Here is a 14,960-nt window from a genome sequence, read left to right as displayed (position 1 = left end):
ACGGCAGGATATACTTAATGGAATTTGACCCCTGGATGTTGGCTAATCCGTGAAGGCCACTGAACTCTCCAAAAGAATTTCAACTGTCCTTGTTTGAACTTCAGCACCAAACGGTGACGTCGTTCCACAGGTTTCATAATTTAACTGCACGTTTCTTTGTTGGTTTGAATTCTAATATCCATGTTTGTTCGTTTTGCTTTTCTAAAAAGCTAACGTTTAAGTACTTACTAATTGGTGGAGGTTAACTGGCGTGAAGGGTGTTGTGATTCCAGATTCCTTAGGTGTATAGTTGCAAACACGCTTCAGCGCGCGCGACGCTACTTATCAGTTATTAGCCTGCGTATTTGTTTACGATTTGTTTCAGGCTTTAGGCAGTTTCTTATCAGTTTCTGCTTCTCGCGTAACGAGGCGTTATCTTGTCCGTGGATCATTAGTCACTGTTTATTTACAATGGATTTGGAGTCCGATTCACTGGAACCCGTGGCGCCGTTTGAACTGCTGACGCTCACGGAGTCCGTCATCAACGCAGCTCCCCTCCAACCCTTAATCCCCGAAATCTCCCAGTTTTCTCCGCCCTCCTCCACGCTCACCCCGCTGCCTAGTTCCGGACTGATTTCCCAATCGGTGGAGCTGATCAATACCATGTTTTCCGCGGAGGAGACGGCCATCTCCTCGTCGGAACGCGGCACGACGCCGTTGGATGTCCTTGAAAACGCAGCCGCGCTCTTCTCCCCTCCGCCCGCGTATCCGCCCGTCGAACCGCCCATGTTCATGGAGGCCATGCCCATGTTTTGCGCCCGCGTGCGCGAGGCCAGCTCGTCGCTGTATCGGTTGGATGCGGGGCGGGTGGGGGGTATGGGTGCGGAGGAGGAAGAGCCTGGGGTAGTCCTGGAGGCCTACGCAACAGGCAGTCTGAGTCTGGATGTGGAAAATGGGAGCTGCCATTTTCCCTTGGATTCGGTAAGATGCTAAGTATTTTAGTTTTTGTCTTGTAGTCCGTAGCTGACCTGCCAACCACTAATAATAACTTCAATAAATTCAGTATTTTAAATTCGTTTTTGTTCGTTAATTCATATCGTATACTGAGTGGCGAATCAAATAAAAAAAAAATAAAATTGGAAATATACTAATGAAAACTGAAATTAAAGTTGGTGATAACTGATATTATCATGGATTTCTGTTGCAGATTTTCCTTTGAAATGCTATGTGCTTGTTATATTCGGCCGTGTAGTAACTGCTGAGTAATTGTTCAAGAAAATTCGAAAACGTTTGAAGTTATTTATTTACGTGCTAATAGTTTCTACTGGAGTTTACTGTTTACAGCAGCGTTGCTGTCACCGTTAAAGAAGGTTTTAAGGATTATCTAAATAATAATTGCTTATGTTTTTATTTTTGTTCGGTAGTTTGAATTTTGAGTGTTCATAGATTTATGACTGTCGCTTGGGGGTTGAATCTTCTGATTGATTTTCGTTATTCCAGCGCTCGTTGCATGCGAACTATTGCCGAGCTGTGTAAAATCGTAGTGTAGTGGATTTTACTCGGAGCTTCTCCACCAGTGGTCGAGTGGGTTGATCATTTACAGTATAAGTCTCACTTTGTATTCATTCATAATCCGTGAATATTTTAAATTTTAATTTTGCGATTAGTATATGGTAAACTTACTGACATTCATACCAAAAATAACGAGAACTTTTACCCTGTACTGTAATTTGTGATTGTGATTTATACATGTATTAATTTTCTAGTGCACGTATACAGCCTACCAACGGTTTTGAAATTTACATGAACACTGCCTTAAGTCTCTCCGGCATTTTAGCAGGTGTTGCTGTTACGGTATTTTTGCTGTTGGGAGTGTTGTCGTGAACACCGGTACTCATGCAGTGAAGTAGGATATGGATAACTGTTCCTGAAAGGACGTATTTCGTGCTGCACTAGCGTTAATTACAATAAATTTAGTATTGATATTGCAGATCGCTACCTTGGTCTCTCCCAAAAAACACACTACTACTCTCCACCTCCCGCTGCCCCACGCGGATCCCGTCCCCTTCATCCACCGCTCCGTGTCCTCGCCGGTATTTGCCGCCAGCATTCGCGAGCATCCCATCAACGCCGACGACAGCGACGCCACCATTATTCTCAACGGGAACACCCCGGCCAAACCGAAAAAACGCAAAGCCGTCACCACCAGCCTGCAGCTTCCGGAAGCGGAGCCACCCGCGGTGTTGCCGCGCTTCCAGTGGTTCCAGGGAAAGGGCATGGTCAAGGTGCACGTGCTAATTAAGAATGTGTGTCCCATGAACATGAAGCTCAAGTGTAATGGACGGGATTTGGAGGTGCGCTGCTCGACGGATAATGCGCCGTTTCCGCCCACGAAACCGTTGAATCCGCCGCGTGATATGGTGGACTATCATCTGCCGCTGAGATTAGCACACCGGGTGCATCCAGAACCGGAATTCATCAGGTACGGTTAACTTTTGTCCTTTGTTGTTGTTGTCTGATAGTTTTCATCTGGGTTTTCAAATAATTTGTTTTCTGTTTTGTAGCTTGGAGTAGTGGTTGAGACAACTGTGACAATAAATTAAGCAGTGGCAAATAAAATTCTCAGGCTTGCAGAATAATGACAAAAATTATTTCATATCCACAATGTTTCCGGAATTAAAGGTTAAAATGACCGATTAAATTTAGTATAATTTTACCGAGCAAGCTGCGAAGCGATGTCCTTGTCGAATGTCTGTTAGCCTCTTCTGCTTGAACTTTGGAAACACAACTTTGGAAACACAACTCTAAGTACTCGTATAAACTATAAACTACATGTTAATGTCAACCAGTTGTAGAGATGTGGCTGATTTCTGGTAGTTCACTCGAAAAGCCGGCGCGCTTTGCCGATGTTGTTCAAATAAGTTACCTATGCAAAATTTAAGCGAACGTCCATGACGTTTTTTTAAATTTTAAATAGTGTTGTGTAGGGTTTAAAATTAAGCTCACCGGGTTATTTTGTTTATCAACTTCTTTCTACTTACAGTTAATTATGTCGCTCACACAGTGGTTGTGTTCACACCGGTTGTGTATTTCGCACAGATATTCGCCCAGTCGAATCGAAGTGCATTACCGCAAAGTGAAGCCGTACATCGAATGGGCATCTTTATGGAAAAATCCTGCCGCAGCTAGCGCCACGGCATCGTGGTCGGATTCCGGCGTCATGGATGTGGAGACCTCGTCGGACAGTGATGAAGTGGACGAGGAGGACGAAGATGAGGATATGGAGCGACCGGCTAAACGTTTCATGAACGGTAACGAAAAGGACTTGAATGTGCGAGTGTCAAGTTGTGGATGAACAATAATATTTGCTACACATTTAATGTGAAATTTGTGGTCTTATAATACTATTCCGGCCGTACGTTTTAGTGGATACATTCAGCGACATAATATCGAGCTACTAAAATACCTGATACTGGCGTGAACACGATGACTCTGCGATTTAAACGGTCAAAGTGTCGCAGCTAGACAGGTTATCAATTTTATCATGAAAAACATCAATATAAAAAATCTTATTGGTATTTCCTGAACAATTTTATATGGCTGATTTATTTACTGAACAACGTTATCAAAGCTTTGACGCAAATGGACTGTAGCGATAAAGCCTCTATTCTCTACGCTCGAGTCCACATTTACTTATCAGTAACAGGTTGCAAAACGTTTTAAAGGAGACTGAAATTTCCGAAAAACGTACTCTGCAACCAGTAGGTAGTTTCACACTAGTTTGTACCAGCACGTTGTTACAAGAAGAGCAGACACAGAAAATATAACAGTATTTTTTGCAACGACTTTCGTAGCCAATACAATGAATAGAATAAGCGCTGATCGATTTAATTCTGGGTTGCAAATTAATTTTCAGGAGAAATTGCACACGCGGGTGAGAAGATCCCTCTTCCGCCGCTGCCGGAAATCCCGGGACCGTTGACCATGAAGGTCAGCAGTCCCCTGCATCCGGCGCACTTCACCCTGGGACTGAACGAACCCGATTCCGACCAGACACCGTCCACGTCGTTCCCCGTGGAAACGTCGGCGGAATGCGCAATGTCGACGACGGTGGCCATTGTGGTGTCGGAATGGAATACAAACGACAACGAATCCGTCGTATCAACGACCAGTGAGACTCACGAAACGGAATGAAATAATACGGGTATTTGTTAGAAATGTGTCTGATATAAAAAGTGCTTGTGGATCTCGTTGCGCTGATCATTGGGCGAAATAATGTTGTTTTTCTTGTAATTTATTTTTCTCATTTTGTTCCACTAATCCGTTTGTTGATATGTTCGGCACGTTTTGACGCGGAAATCAAACTGTTTTATTGACTTTATTATTTTAATCGAAATTGTAATTACTCTCAAGTCTCAGCTACATCCAAAAAAATGATCATTTAAAAGAAAAAATGCAGACAAATTCTTTGGATTTTGCGCCATTTATCAGCAGGACGCTAAACTGGGCATATCATCACAGAATAATGTAGTCACTTTCAAGAATTCGGTACGCGGTGTCGTCCGGCGATATGGTGTGCGCCGCATTTATGAGATTGGTTATCCTGGTCTTGTGCACGGCGGAAACGTGTTTTTTGGCAATGGATGCGGGTACTCGTTCGATATACACATTTCCCGTGGAGTTTCTTTGGTATCGGATGAGCAAGTCGGGTTGTGAATCTTGTGATTGCGCTGATATTGGCAGACATACGGCATCAATGCTGTCCACCTTCCAGCCCAGCTGGACACCATATAAACCACTTCTCGGGCGAACACACACTTTCTACAGATAATGAACAAAATAAAAACTTAGATATCAATAAGTAATGATAATAATAAACAAGTACAGTATATAATATAAATAAACAAATCAAAGTGTAACTAAAATTTATGTAAAAGCTGATGTTGTTCAATCGATTGCTGTAGGTTATTCTATGCTGATCAAACGAGAATTTTTTTAGTTTTTACCGTACTTCACAATCTTTAAAAAACTCTTCGACATGGGAGCTTCTTGTACGGCTGAGCACCGAATCCTGCGGATGCGAATTATTGTTTTCGGAGTCTACAACGGATTCGGCATCCTCCGGCGATAAAAACGCCAGTCTCTCTGAAAGTGCCACGGAGGGGCTAGTGGTGGCGTGTGCACTTTGGGATGACCCATTCAAAGAAACCGAAGATTCCATTTCCATCTCGTTCCACTCCTCGTCAACGCTGCCACCATTTTGGACTGGAGATTTTGCCGGGCGTGGTTGGTAACTTTTTGGCAGACCGGTGTCACGAAGGTCATGATCGCTACGTATACCTCTCGGTATTCTATTCTTCTTCCGTGGTGGAAGATAATCTGCTGATGAAGACGAGGAACTACATTCATTGAGCGATCCCTCATCTGAAAAATGCATGGTGGAAATTTGCATCTGCTCTTCTTGCATTGCTCCCTGTGAACCCTGATTCGGTGGCGGATATTCGGGAGATGAACACCACCGGAAGCGGGTGACGTCTTGTGAGGTCGGGTGCCTTCGTGGCTTGCTGGTTGTACCGGCGCCTTCTTGTTGACGTTCCGGTTGATATTTCCGATTATGATCCAGTGGTCGATGGAGATGGGAGTAAACGTGATCCAGTAACAGGCATGCCGGACTCCTTGCCTGTCGACCTGAGAAAAATTTGAATGTCAATGTTTTCACGGCGACTGTGTTCTAGATTTTGTTCACATTAAGTGTTGTTAAATATCTACCACATACGCGTACTGCGGCAAACGCGAAGCGATTATTCAAGTACAGTAAATGTATCTCTTTATTCGAGTACTTATTTGTTACAGTAGTGTAGTAAAGAGCCCCTAAGGACCACGGTACATTCATGGAATTCTTGTACACTGTACTTCCGTCAATATATAAAGAATCGTAAATTTCTCCTCACTTGAAGTGCGTGTTGTTCTTTTGGTGATTTTGTCCATTTCAACTGCCACTGTAAAAAAAACGAAAAATCAGTAAACATCAAAATGTAATACAGCATAGCTAGAGTCCATAAATACTGATTCACGAGAATTTGTTCTTCAACTTGTAAGCTTTAGAGCGCGGCGGTGATACTGTTTAGTTGATTTTTATTATCATTCAGGTACTCACTAGTCGCAAGTACGTACATTAATGTACGGAATAATACTGTATATTATCATTATGTACTAAACCATACAATCTAATTATACAGTCCTAAAACAATATGCTCGTTATGGAGCTCGAAGAATTTAAAAAAATATGCATATACATAGACTCAGAGCCTTTATAAAAGAGCATTTTATTCGGACATACTAATTCGTTGCGGTTCTGTTTGTTTATACAGGTTCCTTTGCTCCCATCCAATGATTTTCTGCTCATATATCTACCTATAAGCAGTTCTTACCTTGACAGTAACCAAACAAATATTTGTTGCACATTTCGGCCGAAACTCCGTCATAATCTGCTCGCCGTCTTCGTTTTCTGTTCCTCGAATTTTTACCTTCCGGCATTTTACGAATATTCTCATGTCCAAAGTAAGAAAACAGTAAAACGATAAAACTATGAAACGGTAAAACCGATAAAAATAACGGTAAAACTATGACTCTCAAAAGCGTAAATTGCATGAAGATCATCAATATCCAGTACAGTATTGAGTTTTAGGTTGAGCTATGCTTAAAGTTAAAAATGGATACAACTATTTGCATAAATAATTCATTGATTATCATAAAAATCCGTTAGATTGTGCATTAAACTGCAATATGTAGTGTTACATAAAAGTATGCCGAAAAAACGATATTCCACAAATCAAATTGATGTTTTGACTATGCCCTGACGACATAAGGAAGCCGTCGCTCATATGTTATCCTCCGGTAAAAGCCGCATGCCCAACAGCACAACCGGCACCGCCGTATTTGCTCACATTTCATTGGTGATCTGCACCCGGTAGCATCACTACTCGGGTAGCATGATTACAATCTCGTTTATTTATGCCAACTAGAAAAAATACCCGGCGTTTTGCCGGTAACGTGGGCTGGCGGTTGCTTATGATGCAGTAAAAACGCTTACACTGCGAAGCGTGATGCTGCGTTTATGAATACTCTGTAGATGCTAATTTAATGAACATTACATACAATAGATGAGGCAATATTTTATTCCGGACTCTATGGGCTTTCTGAATCGCTCCGTATGCGTACGGAAATATTTTTTATCAGTATATGACACAAGATAGCTAATAGAATTAACGAAAAGTATGGTTTTGTTGTTTATATACTCACATAGCACAGGTACAATACGTGCAGTATGTACATGTATGTACATACATGTGCAAGATCGCCCCTAAAATGCGGTGTTGCGGGAGCTTATGGTACTTTGTAGGATTACTCGTTATTTGTGGATACGAATGAAATTTCCCTAACCATAAGACTACTCAGTTATCTGTAGAAACATTTGTGTTATCACATAATTGGGTTATATGAACATTAAATACATGTACGGTCAATATGCCACGCGAAATTATTGCGCGCGATCATTAGTAACGGCATGTCGCAGTATTGTACATACGATAGTATTACCTATGAGAAATGCTGATATACAGTAGTTGTAACACAATTTTATTAATTCATAATTTGGTAATTGGTATATCGTGATCGTTGGTTGACCAATGGTTTTAATTAAAAATACTTACCCATAGCCTTCTTGTCATTAAAGCGGGAGATCGCTGCCATATTGTTTTTGCTTGACCATCCATTAGGAGAACCGCTAACAGAGCCATCGGCCAACGGAGGCGGTAAAGCGTTATCATCGCCGGGATCGCTCATAATGCAGCTCCGATGACCGATTACGGGTAGAGGAGGCGGTAAACTCAGAAGATCTGGTGTTATGACGGTATGATTCCGTACCACTGTATCTTCGATACTTTCAATCAAGGAAGCCAGAATCTTATAAGCTGCGAAGAGCGGTTATGTTGAAAACATGCTTCCTTACTTGTTAATTATATGAACTTTATAAGTCAGACTATTCAAAGTATTACTTTCTAATTAATCATACATCGAACTAATAGAAGCAATTGTAACCTTTGTGCAGCAATGGCGCAACCTTGACACGACAGTATTACAGGGTGATTCAGGAACTCTAAAAATTATAACATATGTCCATTTAGCATTCAAAGTCAACTTGAATGTTAGATGGACACACGTTATAATTTTTATGCTGTTTTTCAAGAAGTAGTTTTTTATGGTGCTTAATGACCACTTTAGGAGGTTAGAGTAATTACAATTGTTATAATTACGATACCGTAATTAGATACATCCAGTAAGTATACGATACCATACACGCGATAACGATAAAGCAGATGCAGTGTATAATACTTTAAATTTTAAGTACTGCATACTGCACATTATTATATAGTTAAATAATATGCACATATATAATTAAATAATGTTATACCTAAAAGTATAATTACGATATACTACAAATTATTCTTACGTTAATACTCTCAGACACTGTACCTTTGACCAGTTGAGAAAATGATTGCGGATACGAAGAATACTGCACCCGTTCCATTGTGGAGTATGTAGTTTAAAATTTTGCACTGCGGGATCTGTGACCTTTAAAAATCGGCGCTGTTCACTCTTCTCCAGAGCCCTGCTGAATGGGCGTCTCTTGGTTAATATACACCGATATCTGCTAAAAAGCCAGCGTGCATCAATTAAAGCAACAGTAAAAATGGCAGTGTGGAAATAAAACGTTTGAGATGGAAAAGAAGTGTAGTACACTAATGCGAAGTTCTGGATGCACGGAGTGCGAGTAATAACTGATGGCACACTGATATAAAATTACGATATGCTGTGCTCGCGGCACTCCCTACCTACGGACAGTGGTCGCTTCAGAAATCAGTCTCTTTCTGGTTCTACTGGAATCGGCGCTAGAATGATGAGTAAAAATTTCAGATTAAAACCAAAACTGATATTCGACATCGATCACTGCCTCTAAAAGCAGACTAAATATTTCGTATGCTGCGAGTAGTCTGTAAATACAGCATGCACTGACCGTTTCCTAATGATTATTTCTTATTATTGCAGATATCAATCTGAACCCATTTGCGGTATCCTCAAGCAGTATCTTTGCGTTGTTATCAACAAATTAATACTGAGAGGTCGTTCGCTATATAATGCCTATATCTGTAACTCGTTATTCTTGCACAACATAGTGATATGCCATGTGAGCTTATAGGCAGAACTACAACACTGTATTGTGAGGAATATAATCACAAATTTGATCTGTCCTGCAGACTCCTGTTTGATACGTGCATGTTTCTGCAAAATCATTTGTCAACTGTTTCAGCAGAATAAAGAAATAAATCTGGAAAATGTAGAAGCATTCTACATTTCTACTGTAGTAAGATGTACTGTAAATGGTTGCATAAAGATCCGCCATGATCGAACTAAAGGCCATCATAAAACTCTTGGTTGTTCGATATTCTCGAATAAGTAGTGAAATCTGCGACTGAGACAAACAATGCAGGGATAGTACTTAAGCGATGGAATGATTACAGACGTTTCTTCGACGACTATCATTAAAGAACAATAATACAATTTAAACTGAACACGTGGTACTGTACTCGTGCATGTACATGTGTATCTACGCTAAAAATCACAGCTAGCCTTGGCCTGGATTACACATCGATACTTTTTGATGAGCCGATAATTTTTAATCAGATTAAGATTCCCATGTTAACACATGGTTCGTTCCACTGTATAATGACTTAGTCACGCACTGAACACCCCTCGAAAGTGTACCCATAACATCGACAGACACCCGAAAAATTTTGCAAAATCTTCAGAGAATTTTCACTGGATACTCATTGCTGCCGTGTGACTAAGCGCCTCGAGAAAAATCCGAAAAAACGGGAATCACACGGGGATCGGCACTTGTACTGTGTATATGCTGTAATTCTGACAAGCAGTTTTTAACCAAGATGCATGGCTCATAATCGGTCAGTTGCACTGTATCTCTTCTATGTTTATTTTTTTCTTTTACCGCGATTTATACATGCTTCCGATCTCCATCATTATGCGGTAAAAAAGGTCAACTATATTCCCATCAAAATGCTAAAGCGAAGCGAGACTATTTTGGAGAAGCTCAACCCAAAATCGTCTCAACATGACCGCATTCACAAAAAGCCGGGATTATTTACCATCGCTTGGGCGGTCAGCTTCGTCGTGACCTTATGTGGAACATTTACCTGGCTATATTTCTACAGCAGCCGCTTATCTGCGGTTATTGTGACCTCCACTCTATCGGGAATTTTAATTTGTCTCTCCATCGTCAGTCCACGCTTTCGGATTACATGTATCTTGGTTGTTCCGCATCTTGGAATGCGACATGGACGCTCAGCATTGCTGGCTGTGGTGATGAGTACGCTGCTGGCTGGGCCGATTAATAATATGAGTCGGAATTCTAACAGTATTATTAATTCGACGGTGTGCGCTGGACATTTGTTGACCAACGAAACTGACAAGGTACAAATATATTATTTACTCGTTAATATATGTATGTGTGCAGACAGATTTAGTATTTTATTAAACAAAAGTATCATAGAAGTAAAAAATTTTCGTCAGCGTGAGTCTGATAAATGAAAAGATTATAATTTATTTTGCGGTAGAGCGGATTATTTATTATAAAATTAATTTTACCAATAATTAATTAAAAGGATTAACAATAATTAATTTACCCGTTTGCAAAATTGGTTAACTTAAATAATTTACTCGCTTGCTTCAATTATCTGGCTGTCACGATCTGGTAAAGAGTACTAAAGGCTGCATTGAGTTTACAGTGTAAATGCAGATGATGGACATCCCTAATAAATTTCAGCCATAAAACAATCATTTAGAAAGAAAAATTGTGCTACAGCAGTAATCATATTTGTACTCGTTTCTGTATTATTGGTCTGTGATGTATCTTTATTTTATGAAATAAAAAAGCACTTCCCAATAAAAATAATTATGAATTATTGGTCTGAATTTCTTTTTGTGCCGCGAGACAGAAGCGATACACAGAAACGCAGCCCTTGCTTTACGAAATGTTGTTAAATCTGCCGAAATTTGTTAAATCTGCTTTTTTCTGCTGTGCTCTACCAGTAGAGTACTGAGTAGCAATTAATTTGTACATGAGATTTTATGCTTGGTAAAACTGTAATCGTAATTCAAAGTTTATTTGATTTTAGTGAAAAAGGTTTGTCTAAAAAATGATTTAGTAACGATCCATCTATTGTTTGTTTGTTTTGCTTTTTTAATTTTTCCAGCACAGTAATTGACCGGCTCCGCTAAAAACCTGATTTATGTATTTTGTTCGCAGGTGTTTCAACGCGCTACCAAACCATATGAGCGTATCCTGGAAAAGGTCAATGCCACCGGCAATCAGTGGAACATGGAAGCCAAAAAATACCGCGAAGAACTACAGAGCATCAATGCGCATATTGGCGCCATATCTAATAGTATTCACGGATTAAAAAACGTCCAGTCTATCCTATCGCGTATCGGCATCATAAACACGGTCCGGAAAAGTGTCAGCATGTTCGGAAACGCCCTGGACCCGTCGCGCATCGGTTCTTCTCGAAGCGGTAAAGAACGTGATAGACTGGAGATCGAACACCAGCTCACTTCTTCTCTGTCCAATTTGACCTTTATCCAACAATACACCGAGAGGAAGTTGAAGAATATACGGGAAGAAGTATTCCAGGACGTTGGAATTAAAAGTGTGCGGAAAAATCTAAACAATCTGAATACCGATTTTGAACGGCTGAAAAATATCACCCGGCAGTTGAACATTATGGTGAAAGGCTTAAAGGATTTCCAGACAGCGACCGGTGTGATTAAATACATAACGGCGTTTGCTTTTCTCCTGCTGTATTTCACATGTTGGCGATACATTGGAAAGTATTTAACATCCAATAAGTTCGATAATGTGTACGTAACACAACGCGTTAAATCCATGTACGCGGAACTACGCCAAGAAATGGAAGGCGAGGATGAAACAAAAAAGGTCAAACTTACCAGAAAACAGTTATGCGGTTTAGTGGATATCACCTCACTCAGTTTATCGCTCCTGGAACGCGCCGCCATCAAATCAGGAATGGTGATTCCGGGGATTTACGCCATTCTGACCATAATCTTGTTTGGGTGTAATTTAACGCTGGAATGGTTGATCAGTTTAATGCAGTATTCATCCTCAGCCGGTGGCTCAATAACCACACAGGACGGCTTTGATCTGAAGCCCAGCGGCAAAGGCTTAATGGCGGATAAATTATTTCCCAAGTTATTCGAAGGATTTCCCTCGAACGATAAGTACAACATTAGTATTGAGATGGATAAATGCGCACCGGTACTACACCAACTGAAAGGTCATGACTATCTGGTACCGGTAATCATTTTGCTCTCGGTGATGTTGTTGCTAGTTCTGGATGGCTACTGTCTGAGAATGCGACAACTCATGTTGACGTATTTATATCCGGAGCGGAGCGAAGAGCGTAATGAACATTTGTGCAAAAAACTGTACAAGAAGAAACCCAAGAAGATTAAAGATTTCCTGAAGTTTCGCCAGAAAGCGGTGGAGCGTTCCAAGCTGGCACGGTATGATACGGAAAATGGGTGGATCTTTGCCTCGGCTTTATCGAAGAAGATCTCGGATCTAATGAAGTTTAATTGTGCGGGGTGTGGCAAAGATATTCGCGGTAAAACCAACATCTTGGAATGTTCCAAGCAAGAGTGTCATGCGCTGTTCTGCAAGAAGTGCCAGAAAGTACTTCAGGCTGGCAATGAGCAGACACTCATCTGCGTTCTTTGTGAAGAGAAGATTGACCGACCACTTCCGGCCGAGCCCAGTGCTTGTGCGAGCTTGATTTGCTGTGTTTAGGCTAGCCTCGTTTTGGCTGCGTAACTATTTAGGATCATTCCTTAAATTAATGAGAATCTCCCGGTGTCACGAATCTGTATTTTTAGTATTGATTATATCTTTTTATCTTTTGCTTAAACTTGTTGCTTACCATAAAAATTACTTAACAGTTGTTATACTGCAAACCTTGTAAATCAACAGTGCAGCTTCTACGTCTCCTTGTTTTTATGTGATTATCGTGTAATTCTGTGTTCCAAAACCCGAATAATAACATTATGCTGACTTCTAACCACGCACGGAGCAATACTTACTTACAGTAATCGCAAAACACGGTAACGCCTTCGCTTTGTTTTCGTGGATGCACGATCTTGTACACACAAGCAAATGGTACAAACAATGGTACAAAAAAAACTGGGTGTCAACCGAGTGGCATCTGCTCCCTTGTCACCAACTCTCAGTACTTGGTAACTTCTGGTCACTGTACCGAACGATGACAGCAAGGTTTGATCATCTATTCTTAACGATTGCCGGAAATGGCGGTAATCGATCGTCCGTACTGACAACCCACTACAGTGACTCGTACACTTTGCTGGCTTTGCACGTTCGCAGTGCAAAATTAATATATTTTTAAATACACTGAGAGTCTGAAACCACATTTTTCACTGCTGGTACAAAGTTAACGTGGGTCAATTCTTAATACTCCTAAATTCGTAAAACTCTTAACACTAAACTTTAAAACAGAACAAAATGTTGTATGATTTTTCAATTTTGAATCTCTTATTTTGCTATTTAGGTACCATCGCGTACTTTTGCCTTACTTTAGTGCTATATTTTTTCTGCTGCAACCGCTACTTTTACTTGTTGTTTACTACTGACCTGAAAATATTTTGCTTACTCAGTAACCCAAGTATTACTTATGGTTAGTTATACTTTTTACCCACGTACCTAAACATCAATCCGCAGCTTAATCATCCAACTTGGTATTGTCTATCCATAGTTGTATAACGTATTAAATGTCAGGAAGCAAATTTCGCTCAAATCGCGAAGGCAAAGAGCCAAGCATGGTAAATTCCAAACCCGTCGCAGTAACAGTAGTATTTTTGGCAGAAACAATCTTCCCTTATGTTTTATTTACTGTCTCCTATTACCTAAAAAACCTACGAGGGACCGGTTAACGGTTCATCTCTCAGAAAAATTTGGTTTTTTGCATAAAGGTGGAGTAACATTAGAATGAATTTTAAAAAAATCTTTTCAGGAAAACAAAATCACACATTAAATTTTTGGATTAATTCGTAATATGATGCATTTCAGTTTAGCAATAATACTCGTAATTTAATTGTCATCGACCTGCCGTAAATCATATCTTTAATTTTTTTAACGTGCTTTTTGAAAAACTCAACTCTTATCGTGGCACTGCGTTTGCTTTCAAAACGTTAGTTGTAGGTGAGCTAAAGGTTTTAATTCGGTCCAGATCGCTATATGCAGTACGCATCGTTTGACATATTTTTTACATTATTATGCGTAAACTTCTCATGTCTTTGACCACAAGATCTTTGTGCCGGCTGTCAAACAAGTAAGCAGTACTATGTTAAAAACATTTATTTTTCAATAAATGTTTTTAACATAATTAATTTTGGAGAATCTCGCCTCGATTATCGACACGATTTGTACTCTGTACTCGTAGTAATAGAGCAAACCTACAGATACAGTCATAAGACAGACCATAATTATTATACAATGCTTGGTAAACAACATTAGTATGCTAATACCTTAGAAATTAGAATACAAATGCAGTACATACGATACTTTTAAGTTTAAACCAAGAAGTTCGTAACGGCCGGGCAGTTGAAACTTCTTCAACGTAGGTTAGCACCTACCTAGGGCACTAATTAACATGCAAATACACTTTTTACAGTAGAGGAGCAAGTTCGCGCGTGCTGCAGAGCCATTCGTACAAAGGTGCATATATGCAGCCGCTACCAGTGCTGGCGCTAATAAGCCCGGCTGTATATAGGCACGCTTGTTACGGTGCCACGGCAGAGAGAGCCGTGGTACCGTACAA

The 14,960-nt window shown here is 40.3% G+C and overlaps 3 protein-coding genes across 4 annotated transcripts; 2 read left to right on the top strand and 1 right to left on the bottom strand.

The window, feature by feature from the left end:
* Nucleotides 1–84: 84 nt before the first annotated feature.
* Nucleotides 85–4,445, top strand: LOC129586545 (uncharacterized). Its single transcript, XM_055479840.1, has 4 exons — nt 85–960; nt 1,971–2,461; nt 3,079–3,290; nt 3,896–4,445. Exons 1-4 carry the CDS (start codon nt 451–453, stop codon nt 4,171–4,173), a joined length of 1,491 nt encoding a protein of 496 aa, XP_055335815.1. The 5' UTR covers nt 85–450; the 3' UTR covers nt 4,174–4,445.
* LOC129586546 (uncharacterized) lies at nt 3,901–8,902 on the bottom strand. 2 transcript variants are annotated; one of them, XM_055479841.1, is made up of 6 exons: nt 8,874–8,902; nt 8,515–8,692; nt 7,692–7,952; nt 5,931–5,978; nt 4,991–5,667; nt 3,901–4,800 (listed from the first exon to the last, which is right to left on the bottom strand). In XM_055479841.1, exons 2-6 carry the CDS (start codon nt 8,567–8,569, stop codon nt 4,495–4,497), a joined length of 1,347 nt encoding a protein of 448 aa, XP_055335816.1. In that variant the 5' UTR covers nt 8,570–8,692; nt 8,874–8,902; the 3' UTR covers nt 3,901–4,494. The 2 variants fall into 2 exon arrangements, with proteins under 2 accessions (XP_055335816.1, XP_055335817.1); XM_055479842.1 differs by lacking the exons at nt 7,692–7,952; nt 8,515–8,692; nt 8,874–8,902 and adding an exon at nt 6,411–6,853.
* Nucleotides 8,903–9,831: 929 nt separating this feature from the next.
* On the top strand, nt 9,832–13,171 carry LOC129586542 (DC-STAMP domain-containing protein 2-like). The gene is made up of 2 exons (XM_055479829.1): nt 9,832–10,527; nt 11,363–13,171. The coding sequence occupies exons 1-2, from the start codon at nt 9,988–9,990 to the stop codon at nt 12,917–12,919; spliced, it is 2,097 nt and encodes a 698-aa protein (XP_055335804.1). The 5' UTR covers nt 9,832–9,987; the 3' UTR covers nt 12,920–13,171.
* The last annotated feature ends 1,789 nt before the right edge of the window (nt 13,172–14,960 follow it).

Source organism: Paramacrobiotus metropolitanus, unplaced genomic scaffold, assembly GCF_019649055.1.
Source record: "Paramacrobiotus metropolitanus isolate TYO unplaced genomic scaffold, Prichtersi_v1.0 Parri_scaffold0000021, whole genome shotgun sequence".
Taxonomy (NCBI): Eukaryota; Metazoa; Tardigrada; class Eutardigrada; order Parachela; family Macrobiotidae; genus Paramacrobiotus; species Paramacrobiotus metropolitanus.
The sequence above is the reverse complement of the archived record's forward strand: the minus strand, read 5'-3'. Positions and strand labels throughout refer to the sequence as shown.

Bases quoted from the DNA above. Each gene is read 5' to 3' on its own strand.
- LOC129586545 (XM_055479840.1), top strand. From the start codon at position 451: ATGGATTTGGAGTCCGATTCACTGGAACCCGTGGCGCCGTTTGAACTG. The intron at 961-1,970 runs GTAAGATGCTAA...TTGATATTGCAG, and splicing joins GCCATTTTCCCTTGGATTCG to ATCGCTACCTTGGTCTCTCC. The intron at 2,462-3,078 runs GTACGGTTAACT...TATTTCGCACAG, and splicing joins CCAGAACCGGAATTCATCAG to ATATTCGCCCAGTCGAATCG.
- LOC129586546 (XM_055479841.1), bottom strand. From the start codon at position 8,569: ATGGAACGGGTGCAGTATTCTTCGTATCCGCAATCATTTTCTCAACTG. The intron at 7,953-8,514 runs GTACAGTGTCTG...CGCTCTTCGCAG, and splicing joins ATTTTCTCAACTGGTCAAAG to CTTATAAGATTCTGGCTTCC. The intron at 4,801-4,990 runs GTACGGTAAAAA...CATTATCTGTAG, and splicing joins AGTTTTTTAAAGATTGTGAA to AAAGTGTGTGTTCGCCCGAG.
- LOC129586542 (XM_055479829.1), top strand. From the start codon at position 9,988: ATGGCTCATAATCGGTCAGTTGCACTGTATCTCTTCTATGTTTATTTT. The intron at 10,528-11,362 runs GTACAAATATAT...TTTTGTTCGCAG, and splicing joins TGACCAACGAAACTGACAAG to GTGTTTCAACGCGCTACCAA.